This window comes from Pterocles gutturalis, unplaced genomic scaffold, assembly GCF_000699245.1.
Source record: "Pterocles gutturalis isolate BGI_N339 unplaced genomic scaffold, ASM69924v1 scaffold38258, whole genome shotgun sequence".
In the NCBI taxonomy this organism is placed as follows: domain Eukaryota; kingdom Metazoa; phylum Chordata; class Aves; order Pterocliformes; family Pteroclidae; genus Pterocles; species Pterocles gutturalis.
Genome location: NW_010121784.1, coordinates 23,023 through 40,860, shown reverse-complemented (window position 1 = coordinate 40,860; position 17,838 = coordinate 23,023). Strand labels below are relative to the sequence as shown.

Sequence of the window (17,838 nt, the reverse complement as noted above, 5' to 3'; positions counted from 1 at the left end):
ATTCTGTGATTCTGTGATTGTGCTGAGAAATGCTGCTCTTCTCATATTGTAGTAGGTTAGTATGGTGCCATAGTAGAAATTGCCTTAGAAAAATTATGTTAAAGTTTTCACTTCTCTTAGGAAGTATAACTTTTCAGGCTCTGTTCACAGACTTTGTCTCATATGTCTTGCACCCCTTCTGTTCTTCCAGGACATTGTTGGCCAGCTGTCCATTTGGGCAATACTGAATATCACTGAGGCCAGTACTGGACCACTTAACTATTTTTCCATGAAAGAAAACAATTTTAATTTTACCAGTACAGTGTTCATCCTCAGTGCTGACACCTGCTTTAAAAATGTGCTTGACAGCATTGGCAGCAAAAAAATACTTTGCCCTAAAATAAGGGATTCAGTGGGAGCAGGATGATGTTCTTCTAGGTGAATCCCTTGTGATGGGGTGATCCTTTCACTTTAGCAGCTCTTACCTGAGCTGTAGAATGAGATGGGTGCCAGCAAATTCAGTTTTACATACCTTAAAACCATGTGAAATGTACTGTGTATTTAGCTTTTTAGGTATATCTATATTTAAACTCATAAAGTTTCAGCAGTAATGTCGATATATTTTTGGAGTTCTGCTAAATAAATTTTTATGTCCTTACATTTGATTCTGGACTTCCTTTGACTGTGTATCTTTTACTTAGTATAACTGTTCTTGAAGCTAGTGTTTCTTCATGTGTGCGTATTTTATAATATGCAGAGGTGTTTGTAGATGTATTTTATGTGGGCATTTCCTCTGACCAGACATGCAGATCTTAAAATTTTGTATGCAATACTGTAAATGAAATCACAAGGTAGGAGACCTGCAAGAGGGTTTTAGTCACCTCTTTGCAGACTAATAATATATATAAGACAATGTAAAAGCTCTTTTGTAAATGCAAGTTTGATTGCTTTTCACAGCTGTATGCAATGGAAGCCACTAGAGGGAACTTTTTAACTGCTAACTGTGTTTGCAAAAATAATTTGTAATTTACCAAATAAAATCATAGCATATAGACATGTGTGTTTTTCTTGTTTTATAATAGTGCCTTAACTGAAAAAATTGTGTCAGTATTACCAAAAATGAAGTGTCCTCATCGTTTGGAACCACATCAGATCCAGGGACTGGATTTCATTCATATATTTCCTGTTGTACAGGTAAAAATTTTGTCATGTATAGATACTTTGCTGAAAAGGCCATAAAACTTTCATAAATATTTTAACAAATATCTGTATTATGGTTTGTCTCTTTATTTAGTGAATGAATAATCACAGCGAAGTAGTTTAAATGAACGTTTTTAAAGAATTAAGTGATGCTGTGGATGATAGAATGTTGTGGATGGTAGAATTCTTAAGTATTGTTTGATCCATGTGTAAGAAAAACACAAAACAAACTCTTTAAACCCTTTGAAATGGAGTCAGATTCTGCCTTTTGTGGAACATCTGCTTAAAGAAACTAAAGTTTAAGCTTGTTTTGGAATCTCATAATCTCCTTTGCTAGGCTAGGAAATAGGACAAAGTAGTCTGTGTTCAAGCTTATGGAATAAGTTGTGAAAATAGTCACTCGATCAAAAGGATATGAATAAGGTAAAAGCTGGTTGAGGTTGTTTCTTTAAGCATAATTCATCCTTCATTCGTATCACTTCAGAACTGTATGGGTGGAAAAACAAATTGCTCTGATGTGTGATCTTGTTACTGTGTATTTGTTGAGCACCTCTAACTGACCACGTGCGTGCTTGTAGTTCTTTTTTTTTAAGGTTTAAGCTAACACATGATGTGTTCCAGTTCCATGTGGTATCTTGAGAATCCTTGGTATGTGGTTATCATTTTTTGATTTAACTTCCATCTGCAGGCAGAAATGTTTCTTTGATAGATAGGGAAAATGGAGAGTTAAGCAAGCTGCTTTTTCATTAAACATCTCCTTACCTCCTGCCTATGAAGGAATTTAGCGAGTGAGAGTTTCGTCTAAATTCCAGCTTGTAAGAAGTGGGAAAAACTTCCTGTTGTCTCTTTCTTGTTATCTTCTAGTAGGAGGCTCCTGAGGAAAACCACACTTAACTGCACTCCCCACAAAAAGTTGTGTGGTGTGTGCTGCTGTTACACAGCTTTCAAGCTGTACTGATGCTGCCTAAGGTGGGAAGTTTGTACCTTGTTAATGTGATTTTTTACTTCTAAACTTGTATTTTCCTACCAAAAAAAAAAAAAAAATCATCCCAGCACAGGTTAATTTCTTGCCCTGGTGACTTGATAGCGATGATTATGATAATGGATGGTTACATTTATCAAATAGAAGAGTTGTCTCACCGGAAAATAATTCATCTCCTGAAATGAGAATATAAACTATTACTCTTGCTGTAAAAATTTTAGCGCTAGGTTTTCTCTTCTCTGACCTGCTTTATCTAAAATGATTTGGGATATTACCTCTGGAAAGAAGAAATATTAATTCTAAGCAGGGAGGAAGTTGGCTTCTGGGTTTCTTCTGGAGCAGTGATTCTCAGTGTTAGTAGCTGGCCAGTAGGTGGTATATCTAATCCATGCTTGGTGAAGAAATCTTTCTTGAAGACCTTGGTTTTTTTGTATGTAGAGGATCTTTTTTAGAAATTGTGACTTTCTGTGAGGTCCCTGTGAAGTTCTGACTGCTCCAAATACTGTTGGTTCTTCACCTTGTCCTAACAGAGACAGGCTTTGAGGAAAACTTCTGTTGGTGTCACCAGTATACCGTGTTCTGAAAAAGACCATACAAGAGCTGTAATAGGCTGACCACACTGTGGCATGTAGGAATTACGTATTTGATAATGACACTTTACTCAGTGCCCTGTTAAATTCAAAATTTCACTTGCTGTTTCTAAATCTCAAATCAGTCCCTAAATAATACAGAAGCTCTTTCCTCCACCCAGAATTGTGTCCCAATAGCTCTTACACCATGCAAGCTAGTCTGGTGAACTTGATGGGAGGAATTTAGATGAATCCTTCCTTCAGAAAAGTTAGATTGACTTGGCTCACTGCCATAGAATGTAGTATAACTTAATAATAATAATAAAAAAATTGCTACAAAAATATCCCAGTGGGCCAGAATGGTGCTGTTCTTTCTAATAAATGCTGCTTATGTTCACAGAGAAAAGTATGTACACAGTCTTATGTTGAGATGTGCTTTGTAATTAGTAGTCTGTATTTTCATCTCTCTTGTTGTCATCATCTTCCCCTCACTTTCCAGGGGTTCATGGTTATAGCACAGAAAACTGTTGCTGGTTCAAACGTGGATTGATCTGATCTCTTATGTGACCTCCTGCACAGGCTGTCAGCAGTGCACAAGATTTATCTTGTCTAACATTATTTGAAATGTGCTTCAGTCTCTTGGGGCTTTTTGTGTGGTCTTATAAATGTCAGAAGTCTTTTTTAATTATACGTGCATGTGGTTCTTCTTGAATGCTTCATAGGCTTGAAGATATGTCTTTTTGCAGTGGGGCTGTAGTTTTTGAAAACAGTAAATGATCTATAGTAGAAATATGATAGAAATGCATCTGTCCTAACTGTAATGGCTTCTAACTGGGGTACAGCTAAGATTAATGAGATGAGGTCGTGTTCCAAGTGGTGTCTTCTGTCAGAGGATAATGGACTAAGGATACAAGACAGGTTTGGTGTTGGGTCCTGACACTGAGAGCCCAGAACATTTTCTGTTCAACTTCTAATTGCTTCAAATTCCAGAAGAGTTCCAGCCCATCTCCTCCTACTCTGACTGATAGATCTGGGTGCTGTGAACAGTTCAAGCTTGCTTTGTAGATGGATGACCATACCATAGCCCGCAGGCTGTATAAAAGACATCTGGACTGTCTGTTTGTTTTAAGGGTTTCTTTGGAGTAGAGGGATGAACCTGTATGCATGGAGAGTTACATTTTTGTATATGTGCTGTGAATCCAACACTTCCTAGAACTGAGTGATTTATTATTTATTCAGTATGGCCTGCTTAGTAGAAGGACAGCATTGATAGATTTTAGAGTACAGTAATGTTTTGAAGTTTTTGAATGTGGAATAGACTCTATGTTGTGCAGGCTGGCACAGCTGAGCCCTGGGTCTGGTGAGTTGTGAGGTGTGCTGGCTATTCCGTGCTCTAGATGAAAACAAAAAGCCAGAAAATTAACATTCCTTTGTATTGTGAACTACTGCTGTGTATTTTTCTATATTATGTCTTATTCTGTATTTTGATAACATGTTATTAATGTTTAACAAGTAATAACAATGAACACTATAGATAATATAACTACTTAGGGTGGTGAAATGTACTTTGTTAAAACGTATTTTTACCTTAAGTAGTAGATTTCTTCTGCTAGGATGTAGGATTTATGCAATTCAGATTTTTTGGGAGGGCACTTTAGGGTTTTTTGGGGGGGATGTACATATTTATTTTTTTTTCTCCTTAAAAAGATGGAAGCTAAAAGAATAATGTCTAAAGCGGCCCACATCAATTCCTGTTCCACAGATGCTCTTCATTTTCCTTTTTGGAATGATTTTGTTGACGATACAAATATTTGGATGACAGAAATTCATTTGGCAAAGTTCCAATGAACTTTGCTTATGCTTGTGTAGCTTTCATATGGTTTTGTTTATAAAAGAATTTGTCAACTAAGAATTCCTAATAGTTGAAATTTGCAATGGAATTTTCTTTCCATGCTTACTATAAGAAATTAGAACGTAAAAGCAAGTCAGAAATAATGCAAAAAAACAACTAATTTTGCGATAGACTTTTTACAAATAACATTCAAAAAAGATTTTTGGGATACCAGGCTCTGCTCCAAGGAGCTTATAAGGGAAGGCAGATTGATCTTCTTTGGGCTAGTGAATCCCTCTGTAGTATGAACAGTATGGTTCGTTGAGGTTTGTATGGTTCAATATAGTTCAACAGGATGAAGAATATTTAGGTTTTTCCATGTAAAACTTTCATTGTGAGAAAAGTGATGTGGTTTCTTAGCTTATGCATTATCTGATTGCTCAGCTGAGCTTTTTAGTACACAGAAGAATAGGAAATGTGAAGTTTATAAAATAGTTAATGCTGAATCATTTTGTTAGGAGTAGGTCCCTAAGTTACTATTGTTACAAATAAATTTTCTTGTTTGTATGCTTAAAATATGCTTTTAGCTTTTATAGTGTATGAAAAATAATAATGCAGTGGTTTGGTGTTTGCTGCTGTTATTCTTCCACTTCCCACTGATACTTTTTTTCTTTTTTCAGTGGCTGGTGAAACGTGCAATAGAAACAAAGGAAGAAATGGGAGACTATATCCGTTCTTACTCTATATCACAGTTTCAAAAAACTCATAGTCTACCAGAGGTACGATTAAGCCAGTTATTGTTTCTATTGTAATATGTCAAATGCTCAGGTGCAGTACCAGAGCTTCACGGCTCTGTAATTGGCACAATATACCAGAGCTGCCTTTGCTATCTTTTTGTTAATCGGTCCTAGAGGAATCTGTGTATGAATTTGTCTGGGAAAAAACTAAAACACTATTATGACAGAGAGTTCATAGATAACAGTTAACTCTTGCTTAACAATTGCCATAGTTTTTTTGCAATGTTTGGTACTTCTCTGTCAGTGTGGCTTGCCAGGTAGCTCGCTTCTGGAGTGGATAAAGAGCTCTGTGCAGTATATCCAGACTAACCATGCGTCTGGAGCTACATTGCCCAAAATGTGTTTGAAGACACTCAGCATGCTGTGGAGAAGCTAATCTAGCTAAATGAGAATTTATATGCTGTTAATGCTCTGTAACTTGGGTTTTGTTTTAGAGTGCTCAAAGTCAGATCTTGTCTCTGTGTATCCAAACCCCAACATCTGTTCTTGAAAACCAGATTCCTAAAAAACTTCATTCAAAAATTGAACTTCTTGGGGAAAGACGGGACAGATTTGAATTAAAAGGAAATACATTTGTCTGTGGAAAATATGATTGCTGGAGGAGCGAGAGCTGCAGTTTTATCTAGAAGTGTAGTGATAAGAGTAATTTTGCACTTGATCAAATTCCTTCTCCTCTGATAGTAGTCAAATGCTGCCAGCTTTGAAATTACATGCTTAGGACAGTGTTGTGATCCTCACTTTTTCCTGTTCTGCAATAAGGATGTGAAGTTTCCTGGGTGTAGGAGGAGATCTGGAAAGAGCTTGGATTTGTGCCTGTAGTGTGGAGCCATCAGTTTAGTTCATACATATCCCAAGGCAATTCCATACTTAAAACCCAGAACACAAGTTTTGTCTCTAATTCAGTAACAGCATTAAAGGTAGATGTCCCTCATATCTCCCCTGGGAGAGACGGGGATTTTTTTAGCTTGGGGTGGTTTGGGTTTTTTGTTGGTTTTAATGCTTAGAAACTAAAATAACAGTGGGGGAAACTTCGCTTTTCGACATTAAGCCCATCCCAACTTCATTTCTTCATAATGTGGTAAAGATTGGAAATCCTGGTAGTGAGCTGGGATTGCGTTTGTGTCAGGTACTGTATAAGCAGAGGGAAGAAAAGCTGCTGATCTGGATACACTTTTGAAGACCTACCTACCTGTCTAATGAGAGAAGCAAATACTTTTCTATCTTACAGGAAATCGCTAACATTTTACCAAACAATTAATTGGGCAGCTCAGTTAGAAACTATTTGACAATTTTGTTTGCTCAATCATTAGAACGGTTGAGATTTAATCTCCATTCCTGATATTTTTAATCACCTCTGTTAATGTCTTGCAGGATGATGAATTCATGCAAAGAAAAGAGAAGGCTATCAAAACAATTACTGATATCTCTGTAAGTATGTTAGATTTTTATGATCAAGAAGCAGTTGGTTTTAGTAATAAAGTGGTGGCGGTTAATTCTTTTTAATGCAGCCGATCCTGGGTTTTCTAATGAGAAGGTCTCAATTAAGTTACGTGGTGAGCGTTGTTCTTAGAACAGGTCTCAAATGCCAACATATCAGATTGAAAACCTTTTAGGTGCACACTACATGAGTAGGTAAACCATATCAGCTGCCTGCACAGAGAGTGTAGTTCCACACTATCAAACAGAAGTCACAAGGTAGCTTACAGACTATTAAACCCTGAGCAGACTGTTTGAAGCTATCAGTAGTTGGACTATTTAAATTAATCTAAATTATTATTATCTCCTCAATTTAAATGTCTGCATTTCAGAACTTGTCTTTTTTACTACTTGCAATTAGCAATGAAACTACACACCCTACTTCAGAAATGTTTTCTTCAAGTAGCAACTGTTGGTTGGTAAAGGTAGCATCACTTGTGTTCTTCCTCTTCAGATGCAGATCTTCTAACTCTTGAATAAACTGTTTGCATTTTTTGAAAGCTTGTTCATGAATGCTTCCAGGAGTGACATGTGAAATATATAGGCTATATCACTGTCTCATACCTGAATTCAGATGCCTAGCTAGCAGCCCGAGTTTCTGGCCTTGCTTTCTCTCTGGTTTCCCTGTTTGCTTGTGACTTTGTCACTTCACCATTTCTTAATCCAACAGTTCACTGCGGTTCTGTTTTTTTGACCATCTTGATAAATTTGCAGGCCAGCATTTGAGAAGTGATGGGAAATTTGGGTATGCTTTGGATGGGACACTTCCAAGGCTCTTCAATAAGTGGTGAAACCTCACTGCTCTTGGAAAATCAATTCTGTTTCAGGTAGCTCTAGCCGACGCCCCAAACTTCCTCCATGAATAGAGGCGTTAAATGCCAGTATAAGGAACTGTAAGATAGCTTGTGTAAGGGACCAGACAAGTCATTCTACTCTTTTGCCATGTTTTGGAGGTAATTGTTTTTCTATATTAGCTACCTGAGTGCTGCTGAGCCTAAAAGATATCTATTTGAATAATTACTCTTGCTCTGAAAATTTCAATTGCATTATTTAACTGTTGTTCCCCATGGTTGGTTGTTTTCCTTTGTGTGTTTTTGTTGTTTTTTTTTTAAACTTATTGGCAGACCTACAATGAGCTTTTTACTCCAACCAGCAATACTTGTCTTTCCAGTAAGATTTGTTTTCAATTTTACAAGTTAGCTCCCTTTGTAAATGAGTATTATTGTTTGTTTGTGAACCTGTATAACCTTTTAAATTGGGAGAGAATGCAAGTCCATATAAAAAAAAAATATTCCAAATGTGTTGTATCAAGTAGCACTTGAAATTAGTTAAGCTTCTGCTTATTTTCAATTTTCAGAATAGTTGTCCTAATTTTTCAAGTGTGTCCATTTTCTACCTTTGTTGTCTTTAAATAGCACTAACGGTTCTGTATCCAAGTGGCTGATAGCAACTTTGTCACTGAAGAGATAGAAGCAAAGTAATTGCAATGCTGTAATGAGACACCAGTACCTAAATTTTTTTTAGTGTCATTTAAATAAACCCAGAAGATACTTGATTCACAGTGATAAAGGGATGCCTTTGATTGCCGAGGAACAGAGATGTTTTTGTGTTCTAATAATTTGGGGTTTTAAATTTATTCTTTTTCATTAGTGCATTTATTTGGGAGAACTTGTCTGAAAAGAAGGAATGCAATCTACTTTCAGCATTCCGTTACCTAGTAAATGTCAGGTCCATTCAAGTGCCTTGTCCAAAGTGCCATGGTGCTTGGTTGGGTTTCCTTTACATATCTACCTCCATGTTTTCTGAAATTGCTTTTTTAGAGCTCAGAGAGAATGACATGGCAAAGGTGAAGCAGTACGTGTATGCCAGATCAGGTGTTTCTTTACTGGTTGAAGCCAGTGAAATGGTTTTTACTTACCCAGTGTATTAGGGCTGTTACTTTAAAATTCATAGGTCATGGTCCTGGAATTAGATATGCATGTGTCTACTTCTGCAGCTATGGGAATAGTCCCATATTCAGGGTCCAAGAATGAAACAGATAGTGAAAAGCAAGGGAAACAAGGTACAGACTTAAAAGTTTGATAGTATTTTGCACCATTCAGCCAGCCTGTGTCAATATCTCTGAATAGTTCTCCTGCCTTTGGGCATGCAGGCTGCTCTCCCTGGTTTGGATCCATCTGCAGAGTTGATAAAGGTGTATCCTGCCTTCTCTGGATCACAGATCTCTAGTTTTTACATGCATCATCATGGTAGATAAATTTTTGACATTTGTTCATCACTGCTCAGCATATCATTAAACAAACACCTCTTCTTTAAATGTATGAGCTCTGTCAGGACTATATCCTTTACAGCTGGCACCTGGTCTTCTTAATGGAAGATTAGTTCATGAGATCTCTTAAGGCATCATGCCACGACTGCAGTCTAGAAGAACACATGCTATTTTCGGGGGAGAAAGTGCACAAGCTTTCCTATTTATCCATAGGAACTGGAAGAAGGAGAAAGTGGCCATTAGATGAAGGCTCTTTCGCAGGTCACCTTTAAATCAGTATGCATTGGAATTGGAAGAGAAATCCACTTTTGTAAAAGGGGACCAGCAAGTGTGAAAGATTAGTCTGTGGTCTGAATTCATTATTATAACTCTGGTCTAAGGACCTGCCCTGCTTTTCTCACGGGGACAATACAATGAGATTTATGGTCACGATCAGGCCTAAAGGTTAGAGAAGGGAATACTAAATATCAGTAATGGTTATTGGAATAAGAACTACTGCCGTTGCAAGGTGACTATCTAGTGAATTGAGATTATCTTGCAGTGGTTTTGTTCAGCTACTCAGTTATCTGATGCCAATACTAATGTTTGTGGTATGATGCCTACACATTATATAGAACAGGTTATAGAATGCCACCATAAAAGCTATAATTATTTTTACAACTTCCACTGCTTTTTGTGTGAAAGTACATTTTTTGGAAGAATCCTGATCATAAAAAGCTTTTTCATGTGACAGGCAAAAATGGAGCAAGATTTAATAGCTGGAAACAAAGATTACAGAAATTCAGATTACAAATGAAGTCAGACTTGCAAAGGGTAACTAACAAATTCAGGAGACACTTGACAAGGAACACTGTCTATTTTCCCTTGTCTGAAATGTCTGCTTTGGGATTACATGTCTTTAAAAAAGGTTGAAAGCTATTTCAGCGGTGTTATGGTGCAGGAATTGCATGTTGAAAATAATAGTTTATGTTGTACAAAAAGTCAGATCATGCAAAAAAAAATCTTTCTTTTTTATTTTCTTTTAGAATCTTTGCAACTTCTTGCATTGAATCTTTTGTCCCATGTGAATAGGATTTTCTGAAATTAAAAGTATACATGGAAAGCCTAAGCTTTGATTTCAGCTTTTGTTTTTGTAAAGTCTTTGTTCTAAGCATTCTGAGCCTGGCGCTCAAAGGGTTTAAAAGATACGAGTGTAAAACAGACCAGAAGAGAGGGATATGTTCCTTTTTGTAATGCTGATTATTTGATGGTGATGATTAATTTCGTTTCTGCTGTGATAAGGGGTAGAATTTCTTTTCAGAAATAGGAGAAGATAAAATGTCATCAAATTGATTGGGGGGGCACTTTTTAAAAGTATCAATTGGAGTAAAAGGAAAAAAAATCTTTGAGATCACAGATTCTTGGTTAGTTTTTTTCAGTATCTTTCCTAGCATGATAGCACTAAATACTAGTCTTCAAGTAACTTCAAACTCTTTGTTCCAGCAACAGAAATATTGCATTACAGACTCACTGCACCCTGTTTTTTCACCAAACCACCAGGAAAAATATTTCCCATCAAAGTAAATCTTATCTTGGTTCAAATTTCTAAATTGGGGAAAGCTGAGGATCTCACGGGTGTTTTTTGGTTGGTTTGGGTTGGGGTTTGGTTTTGTTTTGTTTGCGCTTGAGGTAAAATAATTTTTCTAATGTTATATAAATTTTTATAGTGGCATAGTTGATCTATATGGCAGGAGGAAGAAAAAAGGCCATGTTTACAGTGTTATAACAGTGGTGTCTATGTTAATGGTCAAGATAGCATTTTTAAATTGGAAGTAGCTTTGTCTGCAGAAAACAGTACTTGTGAATCCTTGTTTTGTTTGATGGGCTGTTGTCCAGCTATGGGATCACGTTAGGATAGCATGAGATGGAATGATTTTAGTACCAAACTTCTTAAGATATTTTTATTCCTTAAATTGCAGTAAAATCTGCATCAGTTCCATTGTAACCTGTGATTTGAGTAGATAATAATTACATTGAGTTATCTAATAAGAGATCAAAACTAGAACTAACTCACAAAGGAGGTAACATTCTAGACACTGGCCTTATCAGCTAAATCACAGGGATTTTTTTAAGATGTGTTTGTGTTATTTTTGCCTCTTCTTTCAAATGTGATGGAGCAGATGGTTGAAGTAATCATGTTTGTTGTTAAATACGCATTTATAATTTTTTTCAGCCCTGGATGAGACAGGGTCTATAGCAAATTGTTTAGAAGTAAATTCAGTAAGATTTTATCATGTAATTCCAAAAAGAGAAAGTGAAGGATGTTTATTTGGGTAAGTATACTGAGTTGGAAAGCAAACAGTGATATATATCACTCTAGATAACAATTCTTCATTTATTTTAGAAAAGCCTTTTACAAGCTCTGAATTCATTCACTGTCTTACAGGAAGTTTACAAACCCCAGAGAAAATATAAACGTCAGAAGGGAGCTGAAGAACTGCTAGATGAGGAATCAAAGGTTCATGCTACACTTCTGGAATATGGCAGGTGAAAGGCTTCATTGTAATTGTCTGTGGGTTTTATATTGTGTGTATTTAGGAGCATTGCATATAAAATTTGGATTTTTTTTTCTACTACTAGAAAACCAAACGGTTTCAGATTTACTCCTATTTGGTTTCAGATTTTGTTTGCTTACCCTGTAAAATTCTCAGTCTTCATATGTGTGATCAATGTTTTGTACAATGGTAGACCAAGTTCTGACTTTATGCTGCTAGTGGAGTATGTTTATTTAACATACTTCTTTGCTTCATAAAAATGGCTTAATTGATGCTGCTTCCAGATAGTGTCTGTTAATCAATATTGCCTCTTTGCGAGTAATCCCCAGAAAGCAGTGAAACAAGGAACTGAAATTCTCATAGCTTCTTTTTGTAGTTCTGATGTGGTCGCTACATCAGGAGGCTGAATTATGGTTTAGTGTTTTTTCTTCTTACTTTCTGCAAACTTCCATATAGAGGGAACGTTACCAAGGCTTGCACTTACCCATTAGCATTGGAAGTCCCGCTGGTTTACTCAGAGTTCTCCAAACAGCCGAAAATAGTGTTACAGAGTTTCTGTTTCTAGTTTCTGTTTCCAATTTTCTTTTCATAGTTTCCTGATATGAACAGCTTGTCTGCTGTCTGACCTCTTAATGACTGTGAATGACATTGGGATTTGTTTTTGTATCTTCTGTGGCTTCTCCCATAAAGCCGTAGCTGGTTTTTGTTTTGGTTTGGCTTTTTTTGACTCATCATTTTGAGTACTTTTCTTCTGCTGTTTTTATGCATTTGTCTGTGATATGAGGAGTGGTTCGGGACTAAGAAAATGACCAAGAACTTGTGAATTTGGGAAGGAAAGTACCTTTTCAGGATAGTATTTGCTGAGATGATCTCAGTGACATTGCAGAGTCCTAGCAGAAGAACAAATGCAGAAGAGGTATTTGGTGTTTGAAGGGCATGGAGCATGACTTGCTGGTCTGGCTATTAAAGTTGCAGAGTCCTAGCAGAAGAACAAATGCAGAAGAGGTATTTGGTGTTTGAAGGGCATGGAGCATGACAGAAGACTTGCTGGTCTGACTATTAAAGTTGGTGATATGAATGAAGGACAGTACTTACTAGAAGACATACAGTTAGTTGTTTGGCATGAAGAGCTTAACATGAATGGAAGTGGGAGAAAATTAGGATAGTTGCAAGATTTGAATGTGTTTTGGTAATGCTTCCATAATGAATTCTCAAAGCATAAAACTCTCGATCAGAAAAATATTTCTGATATAGTGCAAAAATAAAGAACATAGGAGAAAATGACAGTAGAGAGACACACAAATGTCTGTTTCATGTGTTTTGGTAGACAAACTCTTAAGGAGGATGATAGTGTGTCTGCTGTGAACCTAGTAATAAAATAACAAGAGTAGAAGGACTCGGAGATACGTAAAGAAGTCTGTAGAGGCAGTAGGGGTTACTGTCCCCTCTTCGACAATGTTAGGGGAACTAGAACACTGCTAAAAAAGGCAAATAGTAAGCTTTTGGTAGATTTAGGAGTAGAGTTAAATGTTTTTAGGATTCAAATAGTTAAAGTGAACCTTTAATTCTTTTACTGCATGTAGATGGCAGCTGTAGAAAATTGTGAAGTAGAGGATTTTTTTTTTTCCTCCTAAGTGCTTCTTGGTTGTCATAGAAATGGCTCCTTTCAGAGTACTCTGATCACAAAAGTTAATTTTCTCAGTCCAACTAATAATATAGGGTCTTGCAAGGTCCTGATGCCAAATGCAGCACTATCCAGATAGAGTGAGTGATAGTGCTGTATTCTAAATTATTTTTTGATCCTGTGGCTTCCAGCTTAAAGGTTATCGCAAGTGAGCTTGAATGTGGTAGGCAAGAGTCTGGCTTGAGGGTGGAGTGATGCCGGTGAGCATCGTTCCACTCAGTTACATAGTCTGCTTCAGATAAGGGCTCTCATTGCCACATCTTTGCATATGATCAGTTTTCAGCAAAGTACAAAGTCAGTTGCTATAATAGATGTGAAATGTTAAGCCTGGGCGGTATCTAGGTTCTCTGTTGATACAACTGATGTTTCAGTTTTTGTTATTGCTGTTCTGGTGCGGTTCATTACTCAGATGCAATTATCTGTGTGAAAATAAAATTGTGCTCCTACAAAAAATGAGAACAGATATACGATAACGGCAATACTAATTGCAAACGCTTTTACACTAATGTCACTTTATGCATATTCTGTGTGCGGGTCGTGCTTTGCCGCATTCTTTGTACTGCTAAGCTTTAAAATGCAGAGAGAAGTTAATGTTGGGGAATTCTTTAAAACTTTATGCTGTTATGCTGTAATGAAATATGACTGAATTTACCTCTTAAGTATGAGTGTTGAATAAATGGAGAACTGGTGACAATTGATGCTGCTGAGGATCACTTAACTTTTAGCCATAAAAGGCTTGTAAATAGTCCTGCTTCTGCAGTAGTTAAGGAGTTAAACTGTTGTACCTGTAAGTTAGTCCATCAGGAACATCACTTCTTTTCATATCTGTGTATGTGCTGGGTTTAGTGCTTCATAATGCTGAAGATGATTGCTTACTCATGTCTAAAATTTCTTTCTGCCTGTTTTTTCTTTAAGATAATATTTCCAAACTAACAACATATCTCAGTTGTCAATTTTTCCTCTCCCTCAAAAAAACAGAAGTATAAGAGTTTGAGTGTATAAAAAAAATTTAAAGCTCTGAATGCCATTCTTCAGTAAGAAATTGAAATTCTTCAAAGCACATAAGCATAAATGGTTTTGGGCGAGATTGCACGGACCACTTCCCAAGGCCTTCCCAGAATTCAGAAGTGTATAGCTAATAGCTGCAGATTAACTTCCAAATGGAAAATGAACATTGCTTTTTCTTTTCACGAGCTTTACATGACAATATTTTTATGAACAGATTGGCAATTCCTAATGGAAGGAGTAGATAGAGCTGAAATTATTCTGTAAATATGCTGCGGTACCTGCTTCCTTAGTTAATTTGAAGCATTCCAAAACTAACCCAAACCTGGCTGTTCGATTCACTTTTTAGTGAAACGATTTTGAAATTGTTCACTTCTTAGTGCCTTTCTTATGTTGAAAACTGATAGAAACTTTAATTTATTTGTGGAAGTTGTAAACAATAATGTATTTCTTTCATGTTACTATTGTTCTTTTAGGAGGTATGGATTTAGCAGACAAACAGGGAAAACGGAACAGGTAAAGATATACTGTTTTTAAATATTGTGGGAAGAATTGCATTGTTTTTGCTGGAGTGTTGGTTACTGCAAGATCTTAAAGGAATACAACAGAATAAACAGCTCTAACTACTATTATTACCACCTCTTAAAAATGGTTAACTGTAACTAAAATTCTGAATGTAATGAAAGATGCAATTGATTACTACCTCCTTTTATAAAGCATTCCCTTCATCTGCACTTAAAGGTTACATTTTGCAAACATTTTTCACTTAGAAGAAAGGAGACTTGGGTGTTTTATTTGTTTTGTTTTCTTTTTTAATGTGAGGTAATGAACATATCCTGTCTGTTTAATGAGTATCTTTTAACTAAGTGTTCCATGATGTGATCATTAAAGAGTTTTTTCCTTTTCTTTTTGAAGAACCATTCAGCTTGGTAAGAAATTTTATAGGCATTTTTGACATAACAAGTTATTTAATGTGATAGAGAAACATGATACCATTCCATAAATAAATCATAGTGCCTCCTGAAAGCAGCATTCTTGCTGTGCTTTTGATGATTATGGAATCATAAAATGTCCTTGTCAGAGTATTTGCAGTTCTATTATTTCAGTGCAGACATTACTTTGGCTGCAAGCTTTTATTACAGACAGAGGTAATGAAGAAATGCATTAAGCATGTCATGGACCCAGCAATACCCTGAGTACATTAAGGCTGTATACAAATTTAATATTTAAATTTTATAAATGGAGGTGTTTCCAAATGTAGACATACCTCTTTGTCCCCTCAAAGTAACTGCCAGGCTACAGTCATGTGTATAGAGTTCATTTTGTTTCTTCAAAAATTTTACTGACTTTGGAATGTTGTATATTAGAAGGCCATCACGTGTGTTGTGTGAATTGAGTCACCAGTAGGGCAGCAGTGGAAGATGAAATAGGTTAGTGGTGCAATAGAGTGACCTAGAAATTTATTCTGTCACTGGTTCTCATTATTTTAGTGATAAGAATTCTTCTGGCTGAACTAGGTAATTTTATACTTTTTTATGTTGTATGTTTGTTATACCAATATTAAATTATATTAAGTTCTAAAAAATTATTTCTGTAACACAAAACCCCCAGCTTTCTCCTATACAGCAGACATAATATTCTGGAGTAGCTAGTTGTCTTACATGGTTGGTAGTTCTTAGAAGGTTGTGGAATAAGGGGTCTTTGCACCAGACGTGTCCATAGCAAGCCAGAGACGCTGTCCTGAACAGCTGGAATACTTCAGAAGTCAGTGAGGGTTATACCTGGCTTGGCATGAATTGGAGTGTGAGGATGGAGTAGCTAACATGTAAAACAGAACAGGTATATTCCAGTTTTCTCTTTGTTGTCGTAATACTTCAGATTACTGGAATTAGATACAATATTTTCTTCTTTAAGGCTGAAGATAAAAAAATTGCGCTACCTCCAGGGCTTGCAGCAGCAGGAAAAGCTGGGCCTTGTGATGAAGATGACCTCCAGGCTGCTGAAGAGGTGTGCCATATACATAGTAGGATGTTACTCACCTGGGGGAGGGCAGCAGTTATCACCACCCAGTCGTTCTCTACAGGAAGGAAAATTTCTATGCTTAGCTGATGTGGGAGTTGCTTCCCGCAGGAAAATACAGAACCTGAAATTGATGCACAAACCTCAGTGTTTGTTGACATTTTATACCAAAAAAAATCAACTTTTGGTTTGGAATCTGAGAATTTTTAAAAGGTCAGTTTTCGGTTGATAGCGGGAGCTGAATACTCTGAGTGAACCTATACTGTTATAAGGAATTTTCCTTTATATGATAACTTTAGCCACCTCTTCTTTAACTTTCATAGACTTACTGTGCCATTACACACATTAAAATACATGTGTTATATGATACTAATTGTGTACAAGTGTCCTTGTCACTAGGCAGAAATAAGTTAAATAATAAAAGATAAATTGTTGTGTGTAATTCCTCATATTTTACCCTAGCTTCGCATTAAAACTCTGATGACTGGAATGGCTGCAATGGCAACAGAAGAGGTAAGCAGCATTTAAAACTGATACAGCTTTTTTTAGGTTATGGTTGGTTGTGGCGTTTATTCCTAAAATCAGGTTAGTGGTGAGTCTGAAGTCTTGGGATGACTGCGTTTAAATTTTCATGAAGGGAGTGCAAGTAAAAATGTTTAAATTAGGAAGGCAGTAATTTTTATGAGGCTGATGACTTAATCATTTGCCTTGAAGTGATAAAAGCAATATAAATAAGTGCCTCTTTCAAATGGTTTCTACAAGGAGAATCTCAGGGGAAAAATATCATGGAGCAGCTACCCAAGATACAGTATGATCTTATTTTATTCATCCTGTGAAGCTATCCAGAGGAGTAAACTGTTTTACTGGGGAGAGTGGAGGAAAACTGTATGGGTTTCAAGGTGTTTTTCAAAGCACTGATAAATACTTGTAAACAACACCATTAGTGCAAGACACTGAAAATAGTGGATGTGTATCTTTTTTTCAAATTCTTAATTGGTTGTAGGCAATAATATAATGGAAATCTTAGCCTGTTGTAACTTTGAAAATTCTTAAATTTTGATTTCTAGGTGCGAGGACTGGGAAGAAATGCAGTTGTTAAACATTGCTTCTGTATATGCTTAAGTCATAGAAGAAAACATAGTAATTAGTGTAGTCTCAAAGTTGATTGACGTAGTTTCTTCTGAAATCCACTGTAGAATTCAGTTCTACTTGAAGATTGTTTTTGTACTTGCATCCAATTTGAAAGGTGCAATCTTTCACACAACTACATTGTTATAGGTTGGCTCAAAATGTGCTCTAAAAGTAAATTTGATTACTGCACATGCAAAATTCGGTATACAGAATATAACTCAAAGTAAGTTTTTGGAAATCTGAGTTCAAATTACCTCTATTGTTTGCTGAAAAGTTTTAAGTGTGAAATTTCTATCAGCTAAGTTGGTTTTTTTTGCTGGGGGTTTTTTGAGGTGAAATGTTTCTTGGTCTTTTTTTATTAT

General features: G+C 36.3%; 1 protein-coding gene across 1 annotated transcript in view; it reads left to right on the top strand.

Annotated features, from left to right (window-relative positions):
* The first annotated feature begins 1,062 nt into the window (after positions 1-1,062).
* Positions 1,063-17,838, top strand: part of CCDC93 (coiled-coil domain containing 93) — a 38,869-nt gene continuing 22,093 nt past the window's right edge. The window contains exons 1-7 of the mRNA XM_010077353.1: positions 1,063-1,173; positions 5,242-5,340; positions 6,730-6,786; positions 11,529-11,629; positions 14,803-14,842; positions 16,241-16,333; positions 16,808-16,858. Of these exons, the coding sequence (XP_010075655.1) occupies positions 1,099-1,173; positions 5,242-5,340; positions 6,730-6,786; positions 11,529-11,629; positions 14,803-14,842; positions 16,241-16,333; positions 16,808-16,858 (516 nt within the window). The 5' untranslated portion in view covers positions 1,063-1,098. The remainder of the gene's footprint in view (positions 1,174-5,241; positions 5,341-6,729; positions 6,787-11,528; positions 11,630-14,802; positions 14,843-16,240; positions 16,334-16,807; positions 16,859-17,838) is intronic.